The sequence below is a fragment of the Chrysemys picta genome, chromosome 4, assembly GCF_011386835.1.
Source record: "Chrysemys picta bellii isolate R12L10 chromosome 4, ASM1138683v2, whole genome shotgun sequence".
NCBI classification, from domain to species: Eukaryota; Metazoa; Chordata; order Testudines; family Emydidae; genus Chrysemys; species Chrysemys picta.
The window spans coordinates 87576176-87597277 of record NC_088794.1 but is presented as its reverse complement, the minus strand read 5'-3'; the positions used below and the strand labels follow the sequence as shown (position 1 = coordinate 87597277).

Below are 21102 nucleotides of genomic sequence, written 5' to 3'. Positions count from 1 at the left end.
GTTTGAGAGCAGTTTGTAGGCAGGCAAGAGCTGGTCATTAGCATGTGAGGAAGAGAATTAGCTGGGGCTGCATAAGGACCAGCACAACTTGGTGTTGGCTCAGTTCTTTAATATTGAAGAATAAGTATCCACCCCATCTTGACCTGAACAGCCTGACTGGGGTAACATCAGCATTTTGGGGGCTGGGGGGCTGTTTTCTTTACAGGATCAGGCTTATTGGATCAGTCCTTCACCAGCAGAGATTTTAGGAATTGCCCCCTTGTCTAATTCAGGAGGTACCTCAGAAGGGGAGGAGGGCCAAGTTACTTCTCAATCCCTTTGAGCGAAGATTAGAACTAAGGCAAGCTAGTCAATAGGAATTAAAGTGATCCTCCACTTCCAGAGTGCATGCTGCATATTAGCCAAGCAACCATAGTAGTTAAATCTCTGATTGCAGCAGAGAGAGAGAGAGATTGGAGAGCCCTGGTCCTGGGATGGAAGAGATCCTCCCCTTTCAAGCTGTGTGACATGCAGGAGGGAACAGAGGGCTCAGGGCACATCCCAAAAACCAACCTCAGGATTGGCATCAATTGCTCTTTGTTAGCAGTCTCAGCGAAAAGGGGCCAAGTAACAGAGCATGGATGCTGAGCTCCCTTCCCTTCTGGAGTTATTCTAACAAGTCAAGGTTGAGACCTGTTGGTTGTGTGGTCTGGAGGAAGCCTGCCCTGCTGCTGTCTCTGCTGGGCTTGTTCAGAGGATATAAGAGAGTTTCATTATCCAGCACTTCAAGTGTTGTATTCACTCAGTAGTCAAGTCAATTATCCTACCTGGCATTCAGGATTCTCTGCTGCGTGGCCTGCCTCCTGCCCCAGACACTTCCCAGGCTGGGTGTCATCAAGCTACTCTCTTCCTTTCCTGCTAAGTGCAGGACCAAGAGAGAGATGTGTGTTCTCTTCTCGGTCTCCTCACTCTAACAGAATGAGTATGGGCATTGCTGGCATTGCGCTCTAGAGCAGGGGATAAGGCAAATCAATCCACGTTTTAATCCTGACGTTATTTTAAATAAGTTAATGTTCTGTGCACCTCAGCTGCTCCTGTATGTTCCACATTGCCCAAAGGGTGCCTGCAGCACTCTACATCCATTAGCATGGTTTCTCACTCTTTGAATCCACAATGAGGACCTTCTCAGCCCCCTCTCCCTATATACAGGAAGTAGGTATTTAGGCAGCATGGTGTTCTGAAGTGGAATGCATTTGGCTTGGCTGTGTACTTGAAAACCACCAACTCCCAACTTGGACTGAAGTCTCAGCTTTTCTCTCCCAGCCCATTTGCCCAAATCTTCCCAACCTGCACCATTAATTGGAAAATAGTCATGGGAAATCAATGGTGGAGTTCTTTTCTATTTTATAATCTCCATGTAGCGGCATTCTGAGTGTGATACACGATACCACTCTGTAACATCATGCGCAATGACTCCAAAGCTGGGTACTGTTGGTTTCTAAGGGTACATCTACACTACAGCGGGGAGTCGATTTAAGATACGCAAATTCAGCTACGTGAATAGCGTAGCTGAATTCGACGTATTGCAGCCGACTTACCCCATTGTGAGGACGGCGGCAAAATTGACTTCTGACGCTTTTTGTCAGCGGCGCTTACTACCACCTCCGCTGGTGGAGTTAGAGCGCCGATTCGGGGATCGATTGTCGCGTCCAGACGGGACGCGATAAATCGATCCCCGAGAGGTCGATTTCTACCCGCCGATTCAGGCGGGTAGTATAGACCAGACCTAAGTCTCCTCATTACAGGGGGTGGGGGTATTTTGATTACTTCCGTTCTCTGAGATTGATGGGGAATTGTTGATTGTTCCTCCCCTGAGTGTCTTTGTTTAATTTTTCCATTTTTGTTGTTGCTTGTTAGTGAGCTGGATTATTACGACTCACCAAGTGTCAACGCCAGGTGCCAGAAGATATGTGACCAATGGGACAATCTGGGTGCTTTAACCCAGAAACGTAGAGAGGCCTTGGAGGTAAGATATGCTCACTAAGATCAATCTTGAGTCACATTGGCCTGGCGGTCTGGAGGAATCTTGCACTGCTGCTGACTGTGTTGGGCTTGCTCAGGGGATATTGGAGAGTTTTACTCTCCAGGGCTGACTGCCAGCACCATCAAGTGTTACACTCACTCAGGAATCTAGTCTGTTATCTCACTTCCTATTCTATAAGACATTCCCATGGGCCAAGGAGCTTATGATCCAATTTAAACAAAGGCAATGCAATTCAGATAACACAATGCACCGAGGACGATGCAAGTTCAAAACAGGGGTGATACCTATGATCACTCCTAGATAAATGGTTTTGTGGAAGTCTACCAATGCTTCCTTCCCCCACTGCAGAAAATTTATCATGTGTAACTTGTGCACCCACTGTAACAGAAGCTCGCCAGCCCCATGCTTGCCCATTGTTCCAGAAGAAGGTTGAAACCTTGCAGGTACTTGCCCTTGGGATTACAAGGCCATCCAGCAGAGAGAACCTTTCAGGCCCTCTGTTGTTCCTTGCTTATCAGAAACTTGAAGTTGAAGAGTGTGATTCACACAGCCACATGGTCCCCTCTTTCTCTCTTGCATCATTTGCTGCTGACTTAGAGATAACTTCTAGGACCACTCCATGGTTTCATCAATAGGATGCCATAAATGCAGGACAGCCAGCAGCCTCCTTTCCTAGCATGGATTCCCACACCAGCTGCAGTGCACACTAGCATTAAGCTTCAGATCTTCAAACTATTTCCCAACGCTTGGGTATCCAGACTAGAAAACGAGTGTCATATTTTTACTTCTAGCCTAGCTGTGCCACCAGATTTGGCACCTCTGCATTACGTGAGCTGTTACATTTTCTTGGCATTCCTGTATTTTATAACTTAGCTCTCTTTTGAAAAGATTATTCTTAAAAAAAAAAATAAGTAAAAAGAAGAGGGGAAAATCAATCTTGTGTAATGGCATGATTATATAACAGAATGTTATGGTTCATGTAGCTGATTTAAGTATATGCAAATCAAAAATATTTAAGAAGTCGGTCTTTCCAGTTCCAGACACTAATTTCAGGAACACTTTTAAAGTCACTTCCTTCTGAGAACACTCAGGGAGCAGGGCCGTGGCAAAGAGTGGGGGAGCAGATAAACACAGGAGGAAGGCTCTGCTTAGCTAATTACAAAGCATGCTGTCCGGTAACTGTTCTCTAATCCTTTCTTCTTTTTGGGAATTCCAGAGGACAGAGAAGCTGCTGGAGACAATTGACCAGCTATACCTGGAATATGCAAAACGAGCCGCCCCTTTCAATAACTGGATGGAGGGGGCCATGGAGGATCTGCAGGACACCTTCATTGTTCATACCATAGAGGAGATCCAGGTATATGCAAGTCTTTCCCCTGAGATGTTTGTGTGCAATCAGACAATACTTTTCACTTGATTATGGCAAGTGGTGTGCTTATGGTGTTCTGGCACTTCTGCTCTATCTGGTGATCTTTGGAGGGGGAAAATTGAGTTTTTCTCAAATTCTTCAGAAGATCTGATCCAAGTGGATATAAGCCAAGTTTACTCCCCTCTAACTGGATACCAAGATTTGAATGTGGATTTTTAAAGGAGAAGTGAGGGTCTTGCTTAAAAATTACTGAGAGTCAAGAGGGTCATGAATCCTTATCCTAATGAGAGGGCTTAAAGCTACTCTCAGGCCCTGTGTGCTAAACCAACAGTCCCATAATTCCCCACCCCCAGTTCCTCTGCTCCTCTTGTTTCTTTGATGGCTTCTCTAGTCCTGCGCTGGACAGCTACACTGCTGAATATTGTGCTCGCCCCTTTGCTGCTGAGTTACTGTTGAGGGTCAAAGCTTTCAAATCTCCATGACGTCATTGGAGGCAACAACTCATCTCATCTTCCCCTCTCCTCCTGTAAGGCTGTTGTGGAAAAAGCTTATAGTAGCTCCCCATAGTCCTCAGACCTCAGTGTACCAGTTGCCTTTCTGGGTTCTGAAAGGCATTGCTATTTCTCCTGCTTGACTAGCACTTGTGAAGACAGCAGACAGTACATGTATGTGCTTGGATTAGGCTGGCTGAGCTGAAGAAACGGGCTCTTCTTGCTGTTCAGCTGTTGCTTCATGGTAGCAACTGATTTGTTCGCCATCAGGCTAGGAGACTGTCACTTCCAGGTTAGGTCATTGTGGGGCTGTCTGACAGCAACACTGCACATGAGAGAGAATGCAGAGTGCTGGTGGACTTTTTGGGTGTGGGCTCTGAAGCACTAGCAGTGACCATAAGCTACTGGGTGGAGATGTCATAAATGGTACTGACACAGCATGAGCCCTATTACTGAACTAGAGACCTGCCGTTTGTTAAAGTGCTTCTTCTAGACCAGCGGTTCTCAAACTATGGGTTGGGACCCCAAAGTGGGTCACAACCCCATTTTAATGGGTTTGCCAGATCTGGCGTAGCCTTTCTGGGGCCCAAGGCTGAAGCTGAAGCCCAGGGCCAAGCTGAATCCCAAGCCCCACTGCCTGGGCCAAAGCCCACTGTCTGGGGCTGAAGCCCTTCGGCTCAGGCTTCAGTCCCCCCTCCTGGGACTGTATAGTAATTTTTGTTGTTAGAAGGCGGTTGCGGTGCAATGAAGTTTGAGAACCCCGTCCTAGACCAATGAGTTATTTTAACTCTTCCATACTGTAGATCAAATCTGAATAGAGAGTGCATTTTATGAACACCGCCTTCTCCCATTTGTAACTTCATGGACTAAACTCCCCTTCCATTCATACTTGAACTACATTCCTGTGAACACAACAACAGTTGCTTACATAGGAAATTCTTTACTGTGTTTAACTGTGTATAACAGAAGTAGGTTATCAGTCACACTCTCTGCTTTCATTCTTCATTTCCTCTTCCCCTCTCTATCCCTGCACCTCTGCTTCCTGGTCCCCTTTGCCACCTCTCCCCCTTTACTTGTTTCCCTGGTCTTTCTCCTCTTTTACAGGCTTCCATGCTCTCTGGAATTACAAACCTAGAAATGGCTGGAAATGAGCCAGTCCCAAGTGACTTGCCAGCTGTCCACAAACTATCAGCAAGTGTTCCCCAGACCACCTTAGATTACAGTTTGGGAATCGCAGCATTAAGAGGAATAGAAAGGACCAGTTGTGGTCATGGAGAGAGTGCCATTTCCAGCTACGGAGCACTTTGCCAATGGGAATTTACCAATTTCTGTGTGCTGGAAGATGTTCACCTAGTTGTGATCCCTGAACAGACTAGGCCTACTTCTATTGATTCCACTGTAACCATATTAGATGTGGATCTGGTACAGTCCTACCTGGAAAAAACTAATGGCTATTTGTGCTAGCACTCTGTTAGTCACCCAGCTGCTATAAAGTAACACTAGTGGTCTGATCTCTTTTTTCCAAAGTCATTTAGTGCTCACAACCCTCATTGCAGGGATCAAGCACTCTGGGAAAATCAGCCCACCAGAGTCTAAAGCATGATGTATTTGACAGGTTTTGTGATGTTATCTCTGTAGCTAGTCAATATGGGATACAACTAAACACGGCAAAAATAACTTGCCTCATAACTGCCTGCTTTAATCCAACTATGAAGGTCTGAAAAATGTTTGAGTGCCATAAAAGTGGCTTTTACCTGCTGTGGAATGGCCTTTTCTGCACCCTCAGTAGCGGCAGAGGAGTTTCCAAACTGCACTGTTTTCAGTAACACCTTAACGTGGTGTTTTGACTAATGCTCTTATCTCTCCTCTGCTTGCGCCTCTGTTTTCCAGGGATTGACCACCGCCCATGAACAGTTCAAGGCCACTTTGCCAGATGCCGACAAGGAGCGACAGGCCATCCTGGGGATCCACAATGAAGTCTCAAAGATTGTCCAGACCTACCATGTCAACATGGCAGGAACCAATCCCTACACTACCATAACCCCACAGGAAATCAATGGCAAATGGGACAACGTGAGTGCTTGGAGCCTTGCACTTTCTCTGTAAGGGAGAAGATGTTCAGCCTATCTTATCACCCCAGGAAGTGAATTATTCCCTTTCTAAATTCTCCTGTCCAATGCACAGTGCTCAGCTAGAGACATAGAGTTTAAGGCCAGAAGGGACCACTGGATCATCTAGTTTGCCTTACTGTATATCACAGGCCACCAACATCACCTAGCGCCCACACACTAACCCCAACAACTGAAGTATTACAGCTCACAGACTAAACTATTACAGGTCACAGGCTGAGAATATGAGGGACTGACATGCCCCAGTGCCCAGGGCCCCTGCAATGGGAGTGAAATGATTAAGTGAGATATACCCAGATAATTCCAGCAAGTGACCCGCACTCCGTGCTGCAAGGGAAGGTGAAATGCTCCAAGATCACTGCCAGTCTGACCTTGTGGGAAAATTCCTTCCCGACCCCACATATGGTGATCAGTTAGATTCTCAAAAGGTGACAAGACCCACCAGCCAAACACCAGAGAGACCGAATTCTCAGTATCACCTCAGAGCACAGGCCCTGCTCGTCTCGCATGATTTGTTTCCAGCGCACGTGTTGGGGCTTAGTGTGCTTCAAAGTGCAGGATGTGCAGGTTAAAGAAGAGAACTTGGATCTTTTATTCCCTTCTTGTGCTGATGAAAGACGCTATCCCTAATACCAGTTGTGGTGATGGTCTTTGTGGGCAAATGGCAATTGAATAGAGCCCTTCAACTCATTTAACACAGGCCATCATAGAGTCATGGGATGTTCACTTATTTGGGTTAGGTATAACCTGGGTTATATTTAACATCGTCTGTAGAGAAGACAGGTTTCATGTCCCGTTGCTCGTCCCCCAAGCCATCCAGCCCAGGCCAGACGCTTATGACTTCTTATTTGTCCACACCCCGTTTCTGAATGCATTGTGTCTGGCTTACCGCGCATGAAACGCATGCTATGCCTTGGTATGTTTTGCTACAGGTGCGGCAGTTAGTTCCCCGAAGGGATCAAGCCCTGATGGAAGAGCACACACGCCAGCAACAAAATGAACGACTCCGCAAACAGTTTGGTGCACAGGCTAATGTCATTGGACCCTGGATCCAAACCAAGATGGAGGTAGCATCTTAATAATTTTTAAACAATCTTTTTTTCCTCTCCTCCACAATCGCAGCGGGCATTCTGGATTGCCTCTTCATTCAGCCTTTGGGCAATCCTCTCTTCATGCTTCAATAAGGGAGGCTTTCACGGAAAGTCAATGGATAGTGTGTGCTGAGATTGTCTCTGGCTAATCAGATGCATGGTACTTTTTTCTCCCCGCTCTTTGCAGCAAATACAGAAATGTGGCCTCGAGAAAGGGATGCTGGCACTTGAATATATTCAAAGAGTTTCTCGCTTGCTTTACACAAATACAGCAGAAGTTTATTTTGTATAACCACTTTCATACCATCTGTTTCAAAATGCACTACAAAATAAACACAATTATGTGGTAAAACAGCAGCAGGAAAGAGAATTTTTAAGGGAGAACTTTTTTAGCTAAGATTTGAATTAAGGTAAGTAGAGTTAAAGATAAAAGAGCACAAGAAGGCTAGTGTTGATCGCAGGAGGTGAAAGGGGTGGGGGAGGCTCTTCAAGGAAGACATTAAGAAGGGAGTCAGTGCTAGATAAGCAGAGATGTGAGGAGAAAAAAGCCACAAGAGAAGGCACACAGAGATAAAGAGCATGAAGGAAGCAGGACAGCAGATACCTGTGAGGAAAGCATCTTGATCTCTCTCCTAGCTGAGGAAAAGAAAAGTGCTGGCCAGCTTATTCCCTGTCCTTTAAATTACTGTTACCATAGACATACTGAGAGGGTTCGCAGAGCAATCAGCCATGCCTTTGTCTTCTATCATCAGATGTTGCCCAACTAGTGATTCCACTTCATTGGATCTCCTCAGTGTAGGCTGCTTGTCTGCCTTGAGGAAACGCCAATGCTGTTACTGATTTTTGGGTCAGTGACCCAAGTGGCACAGTTGGAGGTGGTAACATATAATGCAGCTACTCCTCTGAGCTCCAACTGTTCCCAGCATCATTGCTTTTCCATCTTCTGTCATCTTCAAATCCCCACCCTTGTCCAAGTACAGAGATGTATCTCTTATGTAGCCTCTTCTACCCCTGTGCTGGCAAGTTTCTGATTTGCACAGAAATGGCTTTATATAAGTCTCCTCATGTCATGTCCCCATGTCTTCTGAAAGCATGAGGTCCTGGCTGTATTAAAACATTTCCCATTGTTTAACTGGTGATGGAGAAGGAGGAGTTGTATGATATGGGGTAACAGTTTGTTTCCAACATGGAAGACACCATTACCCTGCACACTTGCTAATCCCTAGACCTAGATGATCTTGATAGACATCAAGGGGTAGATTTGTGGAATGATGGCCTTTGAAATGACCTACTCAGACGTGCACCCACAGTTCATTTTCCAGGTGTAAAATTCAGGTGCAAATTATACCTGCAAAGTGAGAAGATATGCCTCATCCTAGTTGGACGCACAATCAAAGGTCTGATATGTTCATTTTAGAGGTCACACTCAGCAAAGCCTACCTTGTTCTCAAACTTCTTATTTTTCAAGGCTAGTGGGGATCAGTCCTGCAGCACGTGGCTGTACCTCTTCCTAGTGGGAAGAGGCAGAAGGTGAAAGGTAAAGGAGGGTAAACCTCCTCACTCAGTAGTTACCCATGATCAGATTACTTAAAGGATGGTGTTGATGAGGTTTTCCACAGAGCACCAAATAGTCTGGTGATTGGGACTTGGCATATGTGACAAAGTGCGAGAGTATAGCATGTGTCTGATGTGGTGAGCACACAAACTGGTTAGGGAAGAAAGGAAATTGCATAACTAGGGCTCCATATCTGTCATAGATGTTGTGGAAATCACTGATTGCGTTACTTTCCAAGACCTCTGTGACTCCTGCAGGGGCCAGGATGGCTGACACCCCTCCCCTCCCCCCCAACCGCCCAAGCAGCTGGCTCTGGGGCCAGCTGCTCAGGTGGCCCCAGGGACAGCCATACCAGCTGCTGCTACGGGGGCCTCGAGCAGCGGTCCCCAGCTGGCCCTATGTGCCCCCCCACTCCCAGCAGCAATCCCCCCCCCCCCTGATTTAATCACAGGTATTTTTAGTATAAGTCATGGATGGGTCATGGGCCGTGAATATTTGTTTATTGCCCATGACCTGTCCATGACTTTTACTAAAAATACCCGAGACTAAATCGTAGCCTTACTCATAAGACAGTGAGCCAGAACTTCAGCTGATGTAAACTGGTGTAAATCCACTGACTTCAATAGAGCTACAGTGGTTTGTAACAATTGGGGGTCTGACCTCATATGTTTATCTCCTCTCTTTAAAGCCATAAAACTAGATTCTGTTCTCTCAGATCTATATGACTTGTTGTTGAAGCATTTCATCCCATACAGGGAATAGGTAGATACTGTGTGTGTTGAGGCTTGTCCCTCTAATGGGCCCAACTCCCGTGGGTTTGTTTATGCAGGAGATCGGCCGCATTTCCATAGAGATGCATGGGACCCTGGAGGACCAGCTCAACCACCTGCGGCAGTACGAGAAGAGCATTATTAATTACAAACCAAAGATTGACCAGCTGGAGGGAGACCACCAGCAGATTCAGGAGGCACTCATCTTTGACAACAAGCACACCAACTATACCATGGAGGTAAATACCTGGAAAAGCCTTCAGCCTGCTGTGTTTTAGCCCAGGCATACAAAACAACCTAAGCTGTGTTGGCCAGACATAGTTAAGATGAGCATCCCCATATCACCCAGATTCTTTTCCAAAACCCTTGGCTAAACTTTGCACTCATGAAAGTGAGGAATTTACAGCACTGCTTCGCCCACAGCGCCCTGCCAGTGCACCTTAGTTCAGACCTGCAGCTCTGTATGCTAATCCAGTTCTGAGTCCTCCCTGAGTATTTGCAACTTCAGCAGGTGGTAGATGGGGACCAGTTAAGAACACCAATGCATCTTCAGTGTTTACATGACACTTATTAATCTGCTACTTGATAGTTGAATGCCAATCTAATAGCCAGGGTGAAAATACCAGTGATGGTGGTGGTGTGGATACGTTATGTGTTATTTATACTATGATAATACCTAGAGAACGCAACCAGGAACAGGACCTTGCTATGTTAGGGTCTATACAAATATAGCAAGAGACTCTTGCCTTAAACAATTTAACATCTAAATAGACAAGACATACAATGTGTGAGGGGAAAGAATGCAACATACAGGCAGTCCCCACTCTGACCCCTGGAGTTTCAAGGAATAAGACAGCTGTGTGTTGTTGTTGTGCTCCATATTTCATTGTAACGTTGCAAATCAACTCCCTAGCTAATGATTTTTTTTTTTTTAAATGTTACTTACTACTAGGGCTGGTCAAATAACAGAAGAAAGATAACACCTGAATATATTGTGCAATTAACTTTACTGGTATTAGCTGACTAGTATTTGACTAGCTATAGAGCTAGTTGAGTTCCACAAAGTATTTTTGAATAAATTGTTTGACACATACTGGAGAAATTCCCCAAATACTATTCAACCAGCTCTACTCACTAAATTTCTCTCTTTAGCATTGACTTTCCTTTCTTGGCTTCTTTTCACTTTCCTATAATTATTTATGGTGCATCTTTGCTTGAGCTGTCTTCAGTGTGTTTCCTGATTTCCTTTTCTCTCTCTGTTGAGTTCTCTGCCTCCTCCCCTATATTGTCTCTCTCTCTCCTTTTCCTCTCTTTATAGCTATTCTGTACTTATTCTATCAATCTTCTCCTTCCACATCCACCCACTCATATATAGATCGGGAAATTGTGCCAGATACTTAATAGCCAGAGGACTACACGTACAAATAGCCACAGCCTGATATGAAACATATGGGGTCCATTGTCCAGGGCCAATGCACAGATGCGTGCCCCATCATTTGCCAGACTGCTGGGATCCATACCAGGGTATGATCCCTGAACTCTATTTGGGGGCAGTGAGGGCCTTAATCTTCTGTATCAATCTCTGGCTAGTAGATGTCTCATAAATTTAGAGTCATGGGGTTTAAGGCCAGAAGGGACCACCACCTCATCTAGTCTGGTGGCCTGTGTATCACAGGCCATCTGCACCACCCAGCGTCCACACACTGAACCCACAACTAAAATTAGACCAAAGTATTACGGCTCCTAGGAGGCTAGACTACTATCTGCCACAGGCACAGAATAGGAGGGACCAAGGTGCACCAGTGCCTAGAGTCCCCAACCAGGAACAGTGACTGAGATCCCTGTAATTGGCCAAGTTCCCCCATCATCTGAAAACAGAAGTTTTCTCTCTCTGCTTCCCCCTCTACATCCTGCTGGGTGCTGCAAGAATATGGGGATGGTGAGATATCTCTGCTAATCCATGCCTTTCACAGACTCCATTCTTTTGCTCCTTCTCCCTAGTTAACCTGGAAACTCTCCCAAGCAACAGCACACTAAAACTAACCAGATTCGTCAGTTTCACTTTGGCAACAGACTCTGGTCACTTCTCATTACTGTATCTGGCTGTGCTATAATAGAAGCACTGGAGAAGTGGGTGTCAGACCTAGGAAGACATCTGTGCATCACTTTACACTCAGTTCACATTTGAAAGGTTTTCTGCATCACTGAGAGCTAAAAACTTTGGGCTCGATCCTTGTTTACTCTAAGGTTGCTTTACACCACTCTGGCAGAGTAAAGAGACCTTAAAGCTGATGTAATGCCTTAGTGTAGATGAGAATCTGACCTTTAATTTTTTTTTTTAAATGAAGGTTCAGATTTTGAAGAAGTTGATGGCACTTGCCCAGGGTGAGAGAGATGTTTTCTGAGCAAGTGGATTTCCCAGGCCCTGACCATCAGGATCACTTAACTTGTAATGATTAACACAGTCGAACCAAGGGCTCCAGATGCAGAACGTTCCACTTTTTAAAAGAAAAGTCTTGTCCTTTCTTCTTCAGCATATCCGAGTGGGCTGGGAGCAGTTGCTTACAACAATTGCTAGAACCATCAATGAAGTGGAAAATCAGATTCTGACCCGTGATGCCAAAGGAATCAGCCAGGAGCAGATGAATGAATTCCGGGCCTCCTTTAACCATTTTGACAGGGTAAGTCTGTGCCCCCTGGAGCTCAGTGGGCCACCTGCTTCTTCATAGGCTTGGCATAGCATTAGAAACCAAACAGCCCCTGTAGTAGAACTATCCACATAGTAGACTTTTCATTCTTGTGCCTAGAGGACCAGGTCTCGTGAGCCGACAGCCCTGTGGAGATTGTCAGGTAATCCTGTCCACATTAGGCTAGTCTATTTGTCATGCTAAGACAGGAAGTTTGTCTGGAATGCAAGTTTCCTGACTGAGCTAAGACACGGGAAAGTCTGCCAGCATATTTAGAAAATGGATTATTCTCCCCACCTCTTACTCCCCATCCCTCAAGAGGGTTTCCACATAGTGACTGAGTATTGGATTTATAAAACTCTGTAGGCACCCATCCCCTCTCCTCTGGAGGTCCCTCACATAAGTGCTACATACAGTATAACAAAACATAAATAAATACAGAGCCACCAGCAAACACAATAATAAAATAAGCCCGTAATAAACTCAACCATCATCCTGCTAGCAGCTCTCTCACTTGCATCTAGGGGAGATCAGCTGTCGTGCTTCCATGAATCTGAACAGCCACACTGCCACCCAGAGAGAGGCACTCCCAAGTCCAAAACCATTTAGGGTTCTGTAGGTTCCATGCTAACACCTTGAATGCCACCCGTAGACCTACTGGCAACCAATACAGATCCCAGAGCACTGGTGCAAACATATGTGCCTGACACTTGCTAAGCCTGTCACAGCATTCTATGCTAGCTTCAGTTTCTGAGTGGTCTCAAGATATATCCCATTACTGCAGTCTAATTTCAAGAAGAAGCCATCTCCAGATGGCCAAATAATGGCCATCCTAACTCCTCTCGCATTGTTGAAGGTGCATTCAGGTAATGACCCCCCTCTCTTCTTTCTAGTGTTCCCCAGTGTACCCTGGAAATCTAGGATGTACATTCACATAAACAGGCCTTCCATTTACATATGAGATGCAAGAGAGGGGAGGTTACATTGGTAACATGGAAAATATGGTTGCCTCATCCTCAATTATTTCTTCTGTTGGGAAGCTTTAATACTGATTTAAACACCAAACTGAAAAAGTTGACGCTTTTTTTGAAAGAGGGAGTCAGCTGAAGCTGGCCCCGCTCCCCTACCCTGAGTTTCCCTCTCCTGCCAGTGTGGCATGTCAAAATGATGATGACTGCAGGCAGTGCTGCCTTGCAGCTAAGTTCTGCTTTTCAAAGTGGGATTCTCAATTTTGTGTGTAACTCTTGGTGAGGAACACTTCCCACCCCACAGTGTTTGGGGATTCTGAGCCAAAAGAAGTGCAGCTGTCGTGAAATGTTCTGCTGGGCTTTGTGGCTGGCCTCCAGTAGGCTCTCTTGTGAGGAAGTTCATGTTTACCATGGGGTCCTCTCAAAACACAGAGGAAAGGGGGTGTGATAAATGAATATTGTCTCCATCGTTGGTGCATCCCTCTGTGTAATAGCAAAGATAGTTGCTATATAAAGCTAGGGGTGTTATTTTAAGGGTGGAGCACTTCAGAGCGCTCAGCCAGTCACAGCTCTGCTTTCATATACAGAGCTCAGAAATACAGGGGTGGCAGCACTTCCCTGAGCTTCAGCTGTTTTTTCCTGATGTGTTCTTGGGATGCCAGGACTGTTCAGGAGCACACAAGATACTCCGCCAGCTAAGCTTCACGGAAGCATTGCCCGGCATACCTACCCTAGCCTATCCCTTTATTGGGGCATCTGACTTTTGATAGCAAGAACAGTAAGGTGATAATGTTTGCTACCCACTGTGTCTGTCTGCGTCCCTGCACTCTGGGTTACTGTTGAAATGCAGGACTGCTGGCATTACTGGGTAAAAGAATAGCAATTCAGGGACTGATTTGGAAAAAGTAGATTTTAAAGCTTGCTAGTGTTAACAATTCTTGTTCAAACACTGTCAAGATGTGATCAAGTTCTCTGAGAAGCTACTGTTTTGAGAGCATTTTTAGCACATCCTGAAATGTCATTGTGGTATCTAACTTTGTGCACTTTTTATTTTTTTTCCCCTGTCTTTTTATCTGCATGTCATTCTTTCTCTATCTCTCTCCTCTCCTCCTCCACTGCATGGTGCACCTGTTTGTTGTCTTTTCACCTGCTCATGATCTCCTCTTTACCTCTCTTTTACCTGCCCCACACTACCACCCCCTGGCACTGCATGTCCTGTTGCCTGGCACACTGCATAACCAGGATCACTCCGGCACACTTGGCCCTGAGGAATTCAAAGCCTGCCTCATCAGCTTGGGTTACGATATTGGAAACGATGCACAGGTACTGAATGCTAGTGGTGAATGCAGCGAGATGTTGAACTATGAGGAAATAACAGTTTTCTCCTTTCTTTTCTTTTTTGTTTTAATCCTTCTGTCGTTCTCATGTTTTAACTGTACATGTATCTCTGTTCCATCCCACCTTTTCTCTTTACTTAATGAATTTTCATATCTACCCTTTTTAATTACCTTTGTTTATTGTCTTGGGAGAATTCTTTTTATATCTACCTATTCCATTTACTTGTTTCACTTAACTTTCCCTGTCTTCTTCTCTTTGTGTATTTGTCTCACTTGATATCATCATGCGTCATTCTTTTTTTTAATATTCAATATGTGTCCTATATAAAAACTATTTCATTTCCAACTGAATCATTGCTTCTTCATGGTTTTTCAAACCACCTTTACTGTGTTGTTTTTCATTGTCCAATAATTCCTGTCCCCTTTTCCCAAATTCATTCTTTGTAATCTCTCCTGTGGGTTCATCTCTTCCTCGACTGGTTTCCATTTTCTCTCTCTTGGTTTCTTCCATCCTTGCATCACTCCATGTAGAAGAAGACTGGCATGATGGATTCTGAAGATTTCAGAGCCTGCCTTATCTCCATGGGTTACAATATGGTAACGTAGAGCCCTCTGTCACTCATGTTCACAATGATTCATATGACCTTCTGCAAAGGGGAAGGGGACACATTTTGTAATGAATCAAGGTAAAAGCTACCTTAATTCCTAGGACTCTCAGAAATGGAAACTAAATGTTGAAATGGTTGTGTGTATGTGTGCGTTTAAATCTTTGTCTTACAACTCTAGCTGGAGGGAAGAATGGGAGGGTTATGTCCAATTCTGATCTGTGTAGAGTGAGAATTGATTTGGAAAACTGCATAGCTTATAAACTGGAAGAAGCGATAACACCGCTCGTGTTGCTGTGTTCATTGTTTGCATACAGCAACATGTAACCTCTCCAGCAGTAAGTAACAGTAAAATTCCATGAAAGTTTTCATTACAGCCTGAGGAATGAATGAATGCTGTTGCTACAAATAAATATTGAAATAAAACTATTTATACAGGAAGTGTTTTTCCTAAATTCTCAACGTGTACGTACACACACCCATTTATAAATAAATCCAACTAAAATTCAGCCTTTAAGCTTCTAGTGCCCAAAAGCGGACTGTCCATTCTAGTCTCATATACTGTGTCCTCCACACACACCTGGTGTGCTGCAAGGGTACTTGCTTCAAGCTTCTTCCTAAGGCCAGTTATGACTCTAGGATCCTGATATCCCTTTGTAAAGCTTTCAGTGGTAATGTGGCAGCAGGTCTTTCAGCAGGTGTTGGTGAGATCAGCTTTTTCCAACCAACCAAAGGTACTTAGACTAGAAACAGTGCAATTAGAATTCTTTCCTGATAGCTGTCTCCCTTTCCTCTCCTGCCCTATCCCTTCCCACTATGATCAGTGAAATACTCCTTTATTCCACTCCGCTCCTGCCTGTTCATGCAGGCTAGAGTCCTGTTTGTAGCTTTCTCATAGCTTTTTCCTCAGTAAATAGATTAGCGTTCAGGACAACACAGCATTAGGCTGACTTTGTCGACAGAAGAATCATAATGGGGAGAACTTCTGCAGGCAAAACATATTGGTACTAATCTTCTCTAAAAGGAGAAGAGAATCACACAAGAAGTTTAAATAATGCCCTTAATAACCTTGCTGCCACAAATGTTAGGCAAAGCAATCTTCCAGTGTAACCTACTTCTCAGCGCAGTATAAATACAAACACCTTTAGTCTGGTGTACAAAGCCACATCAGTTAGCATTTGACCAAATGCTTTAAAGATTGTGTATGTGTGTTACTGTTTCATGTTGATTTGCACTGAGTTGCCTGAAGGTTTCACTCTTGCTCCCAGGCAGAGATTGGGATCTACCTCTTCATCTTCATACAGGGGGTAAAAATGGTACAAGAGATCAGAATAGATGCTCTTAGATACAGAGAAAATTAAGAAGCATAAGGTCTTAGCTTCCATGTCAAAATAATGTACAGTGAAAGAATCCCTGGGTCTAAAGACACTACCCTGGAGATGCTGCTCTGCCAGGCCTCTCCAAAGCATATAGGTCTCTGATTTCTTGTGCCTTTTTGGTAAGGATGAGCTTAAAACCATTAAGGTCCTAAAGAAGGGCAACAGGTATGATGAGAAGTAAAAGGGAAGTAAGAGATTCCAGAGAAGAAATTAAAGACTAAGGCCAATTTCAAATCTGGCTGCCCAAAATTAGGTTCTGAATCCATGTTTAGGCTCCTAAATAAATTATCTGATTTTCAGAGGGTCCTGTGATATAGAATTGCATCATTCTGTGCATTATAGGGACCTTTATATCTTGAAGCATCCATACTATTAGCCTCTGATGGCGACATGATACTAAACTAGAAAGACTACTGCTCTGTTCTGCTTTGACAGCTAATGTAGGGTAGCAGTTTTGTGAGACTAGGATGGCATTGTTCCAGAGCACTGTTGAAAATACCTAACTCCAAAGGGAAAATGAACATTAAAAAAAAAAAAAAATCCGCTAGGAAAGCTTGTTGGTGAATGTGTTTGTGAGATTGAATTGAAGTGTCTTCCATAGCTTTATTTTCTTAGCCATGAGACTGGGATCATTTAGAAACATTCCAGTCTCATTATTTCACCTTCCAGATGCCATCATTTGTGCGAACTGGATTTACATTCTGTTCATTCTTACCAATAGTCTGACCTGTGGCTGACTGTCTTGTTATCTAGGGAGAAGCAGAGTTTGCCCGCATCATGAGCATTGTAGATCCCAACCGCTTGGGAGTAGTGACATTCCAGGCCTTCATCGACTTCATGTCCCGGGAAACAGCAGATACTGATACTGCTGACCAGGTCATGGCTTCCTTCAAGATCCTGGCTGGAGACAAGGTAAGTTTAGACTTTCAAAGGGAAACTAATGCTACTTTTACATAAAAAAGAAAACTCTGGCTCAGGAATGGCCGAACGGATGTGAAGAGACAGAAAGTATAATTCCTCAGAGGTGAACAATGAAACACTCTGTAGTCATGTGTAAATCTCTGCTTCCTGTCCAGCTCAGAGGCCAAACGATAGCTCTTACCTTCATGTACCCTGCAGAGATCCTGATTTAGCAAAGCACATTAACACATGCTTAAGTCCCACCGACCTCTACTGAAGTCAGTGGAACTAAGAATATGCTTTAAGTATATAACTGCAATAATATAGAATGGATCGGCAACCTGTGGCACGCATGCCAAAGGCGGCACGCAAGCTGGTTTTTAGTGGCATTCTGCTGCCAACCGGGGTCCTGGCCGCCGGCCCCGCTCAGCTCGCGGCTTGCCTGGATGAACGGAACCCCAGGCCGGCAGCGGGCTGAACCGCTCAGCCCACTGCCAGTCTGGGGTTCCGTCTGCCACCCCCACTGCCGGTCTGGGGTTCCATCCACCGGCCCCTGCCAGCTGGTGTCCCTACTGCTGGCCCCGCTCAACCCGCTGCCAGTCTGGGGATCAGTCCGCTGGCCCCTGTAAATGTAAAATGTATTACTGGCACTGAAACCTTAAATTACAGTAAATAAATGAAGACTTGACACACCACTTCTCAAAGGTTGCTGACGCCTGATACAGAAAATGTCTAACCCAAAAAGTTAATATTAAACAAGAAACCAATGTAGCTAATATTTCAACACAAAAGTGTTTCTTGGAGCCAAAAATGTTTACTACCTTGAAGTAAAAACACATTTCTACAAAAGTTTGAAGTCATGGACAGGAAAGGAACCAATATCAATCACTGATGTCAGCTGATGTTTCTTATACACACAATAACTACAAATTAGCAGAGCAATTACCTTATCTTAACTTAAACGGTTTGGAGCCATGATACTAAAGTAACTAATCAATAGTTATGGTTTTGGTTGGTTATTTTAAAGTGCATGATTAAATTCAACCAACATAGTACTGATCAACTGTGTTTTGATTAATCTTGAAAAAGATGAATTACTGGACATCTACAAGTTCAATTAGTTTTTCCACATGTGACAATTTACAATGACATGTAAGTGTATGTCTTACGTAATCAGTATCAGATTTTCATTGATTTGAGGATAACCTCTATCAGTTAACAAATGATTTTCAAATATCCACCTTTTAACCGTATTATTACAAATACTATCTGATAGACTGGAAAACTCCCAGGACCAGGATAGATTATAACTTCTCTAGATTTGGTTAATCCGTGGAATGAATGTACCAACAAATCATATTTTTTTATTTTTCTTGCATAAAATTACTGGCAATTCCTTAAATTAGCTAATGAAATAAATTTAATCTTAATATATGCCAATATTTTCTAATAATTTTGGTTATCTGTTTTGAAATATGACAATATGTAGTGAAAATATTGGAATACCATGTTAACTGAAATCTCAGATTTTAATAAATTATCCTAATTTGAGTACTTTTTTCATGTTTTGCTAATGATTTTACTATAATCTCTACGTATAAACCTCATGTTTCATCCATTTTTTATTACACATTCTCTCTGATCAGAGAGAATCTCCTCTCTCAACAGTTGTGTAGTAAATTCCTAATTATTTCAACAGGATGAAAATTACGATTTAAATAACGTTTTCTGTAGTTTTGTGATCGAGTATTAAATTTAAACTTGATTACTGTGTACTTCCAAAAAAGGATAATTATCAATTATTAATTGGTTTTAAATGTTATACTAAAATACTTTTTGATTCACATTGCACTAAGAAGGTAATCCTCCCTCAAACTCCATTCATGAACGTAAAAGTAGAACACTTAATGAACGAATTGGGAAGTCAAAGGACAGAAAATCTGACACCTAAATATCTTTTAGATGCTTCTAAATACAATTGTCCATGAGTCAGTTAGCTACAAAGAACTTAACAAACTGCTACCTTATATCCAGAACGTGAATTGGTGATGGGCCAGACTAGCTTCAGTGTGTTTACATTTCCAATAGCCAAACCTAGTCGGAGGTTTACTTCCTTTTGAAAAATGTCCCTAGGAAAGGTGCGACGTAGGAAAAGCAAGGAGAGTGGAGGGAGAAAACTATGGAAAAAACAAAAATTCTTTGGTAGACAACGTTGTCTGCTGCCTGTGCTGATATAATTTACCAGCACCGGTAGGAACTAATTCGCTGTCTTGTGGATGCCATCCCTTTTCTGGAGAATGAGTCATTGAGGCCACATTTTGAAGCCTTAAAATCAACTTATAGGGCGTAATAGGGCACCCATCTTTTTAGTGGTTGTTAATGAGGGACTGGAGGTAATGAACAATTTCTGCTTCTTCCCATTCACCTTAAACAAGAACCACACCATCAGCAAGACAGCAGGCAGCCTGACACTGACAACCTACCTGCTCTCCCACACAACCACTCTGGGTCTTCCAGGGCTTTTCTCCCACTATAATCTATCTTTCCATTGCTGCTCCCTGGCCAAATTCCAACTAGGCAGGGTATTGCATTCTGCCTTCCTGTATACCCAATGTGCCTTCAATGGGATACAGTATTCTTAATTTAACTATAGCACAGTTGCCCCACTGCCCCCCTGAGCAGCAGGAAGTGATTTGTAGAGTACTTTCTAAGTAGCACCATTTGCTGGAAAGAATAATTTGCTTTGTCTCTTGTTGTTTTTGCAGAACTACATCACTGTGGATGAATTACGACGGGAACTGCCTCCTGATCAAGCTGAATATTGCATTGCTAGGATGGCACCATACAGTGGGCCTGATGCTGTACCTGGTGCCCTGGACTATATGTCCTTCTCCACAGCACTCTATGGCGAAAGTGACCTTTAACCTCTTCCTTTCTCCCCACAACATACTCCCCACCCCCTCTCCCGTCCAGGCGCACTCTTCTTTCTGTATGCAAAGCTGCCTCTGCTCCGCCTCCTTTTATTTTGTGTCTCCATTTTTGCTTCAGATAACAGATCATGTTTATAAGGGGGGACATTGAAATGACAGTCTACCTTGCCCTTGAAATGACAGTTTACAAAATTATTTTCTGCAAAAAAAAGTTACATTTAAAAATAAAGACATATTTTATTATAGAAAAACAGGTATTTTTCTCCATCAAATTAAAACAAAGAGAAAATTTAAAAATATTGCACCAAATGTTTTGTGTTGTGACATAGGAAATCGAGCACAGTGTTACATTCCATTCTTCTTTACAAAAATTAAAAAGAACGAAAAAAAAAAAAAAAAAAAGGCAAGCCACCAGTACTGTTAACTTTTCCATTTGCGTATGTCTCTTTTATCATGTTTATCTTGGGAGGGGGGGTCAGACACGCAAGTGCATGTGTTTGCTGGTTCACTCATTTCATGAAAATATTTTATGATAAACTTTTGAAATTGCTGTGTTTTCTAGGGAAAAAATAATGTACACAGCTCATGTTTTCATATTTAATTAAAAATTTTCAATATGCCTCCTATGTTTATCAGTGCACAACTTTTTTTTGTTGTTGCTGAGAGTTGTCTGGTTTCAGAATATGAAGCTTGAGAGTTGGTAACTTTGATATATTGCTTGTCACAAACCATATTAAAAATTTCTTGTGATAACAAATCTAGACTTCCTTCATTTGTCTAGTGGATTTGTTTAATTCCATTTAATCAACACCCTGAACACAAGTAGATTCTTTCAAAATCAATTTGATAGCTTTTTTTTTTTTAATCT

At 43.4% G+C, this 21102-nt stretch overlaps 1 protein-coding gene across 9 annotated transcripts in view; it reads left to right on the top strand.

The window, feature by feature from the left end:
• Window positions 1–20636, top strand: part of ACTN1 (actinin alpha 1) — a 139652-nt gene extending 119016 nt beyond the window's left edge. For 4 of the 9 annotated variants that reach the window (XM_005305913.5, XM_008172537.4, XM_065592940.1 and 1 more), the window contains 9 exons: window positions 1897–2005; window positions 3240–3380; window positions 5774–5956; window positions 6945–7079; window positions 9488–9667; window positions 11963–12109; window positions 14326–14406; window positions 17158–17316; window positions 20070–20636. In XM_005305913.5, the coding sequence (XP_005305970.1) occupies window positions 1897–2005; window positions 3240–3380; window positions 5774–5956; window positions 6945–7079; window positions 9488–9667; window positions 11963–12109; window positions 14326–14406; window positions 17158–17316; window positions 20070–20228 (1294 nt within the window). In that variant the 3' untranslated portion in view covers window positions 20229–20636. Of the gene's footprint in view, window positions 1–1896; window positions 2006–3239; window positions 3381–5773; window positions 5957–6944; window positions 7080–9487; window positions 9668–11776; window positions 12110–14325; window positions 14407–14951; window positions 15018–17157; window positions 17317–20069 lie in introns of all 9 variants that reach the window. The other 5 variants (XR_010600614.1, XR_010600615.1, XM_005305914.5 and 2 more) reach the window with 3 other exon arrangements.
• The last annotated feature ends 466 nt before the right edge of the window (window positions 20637–21102 follow it).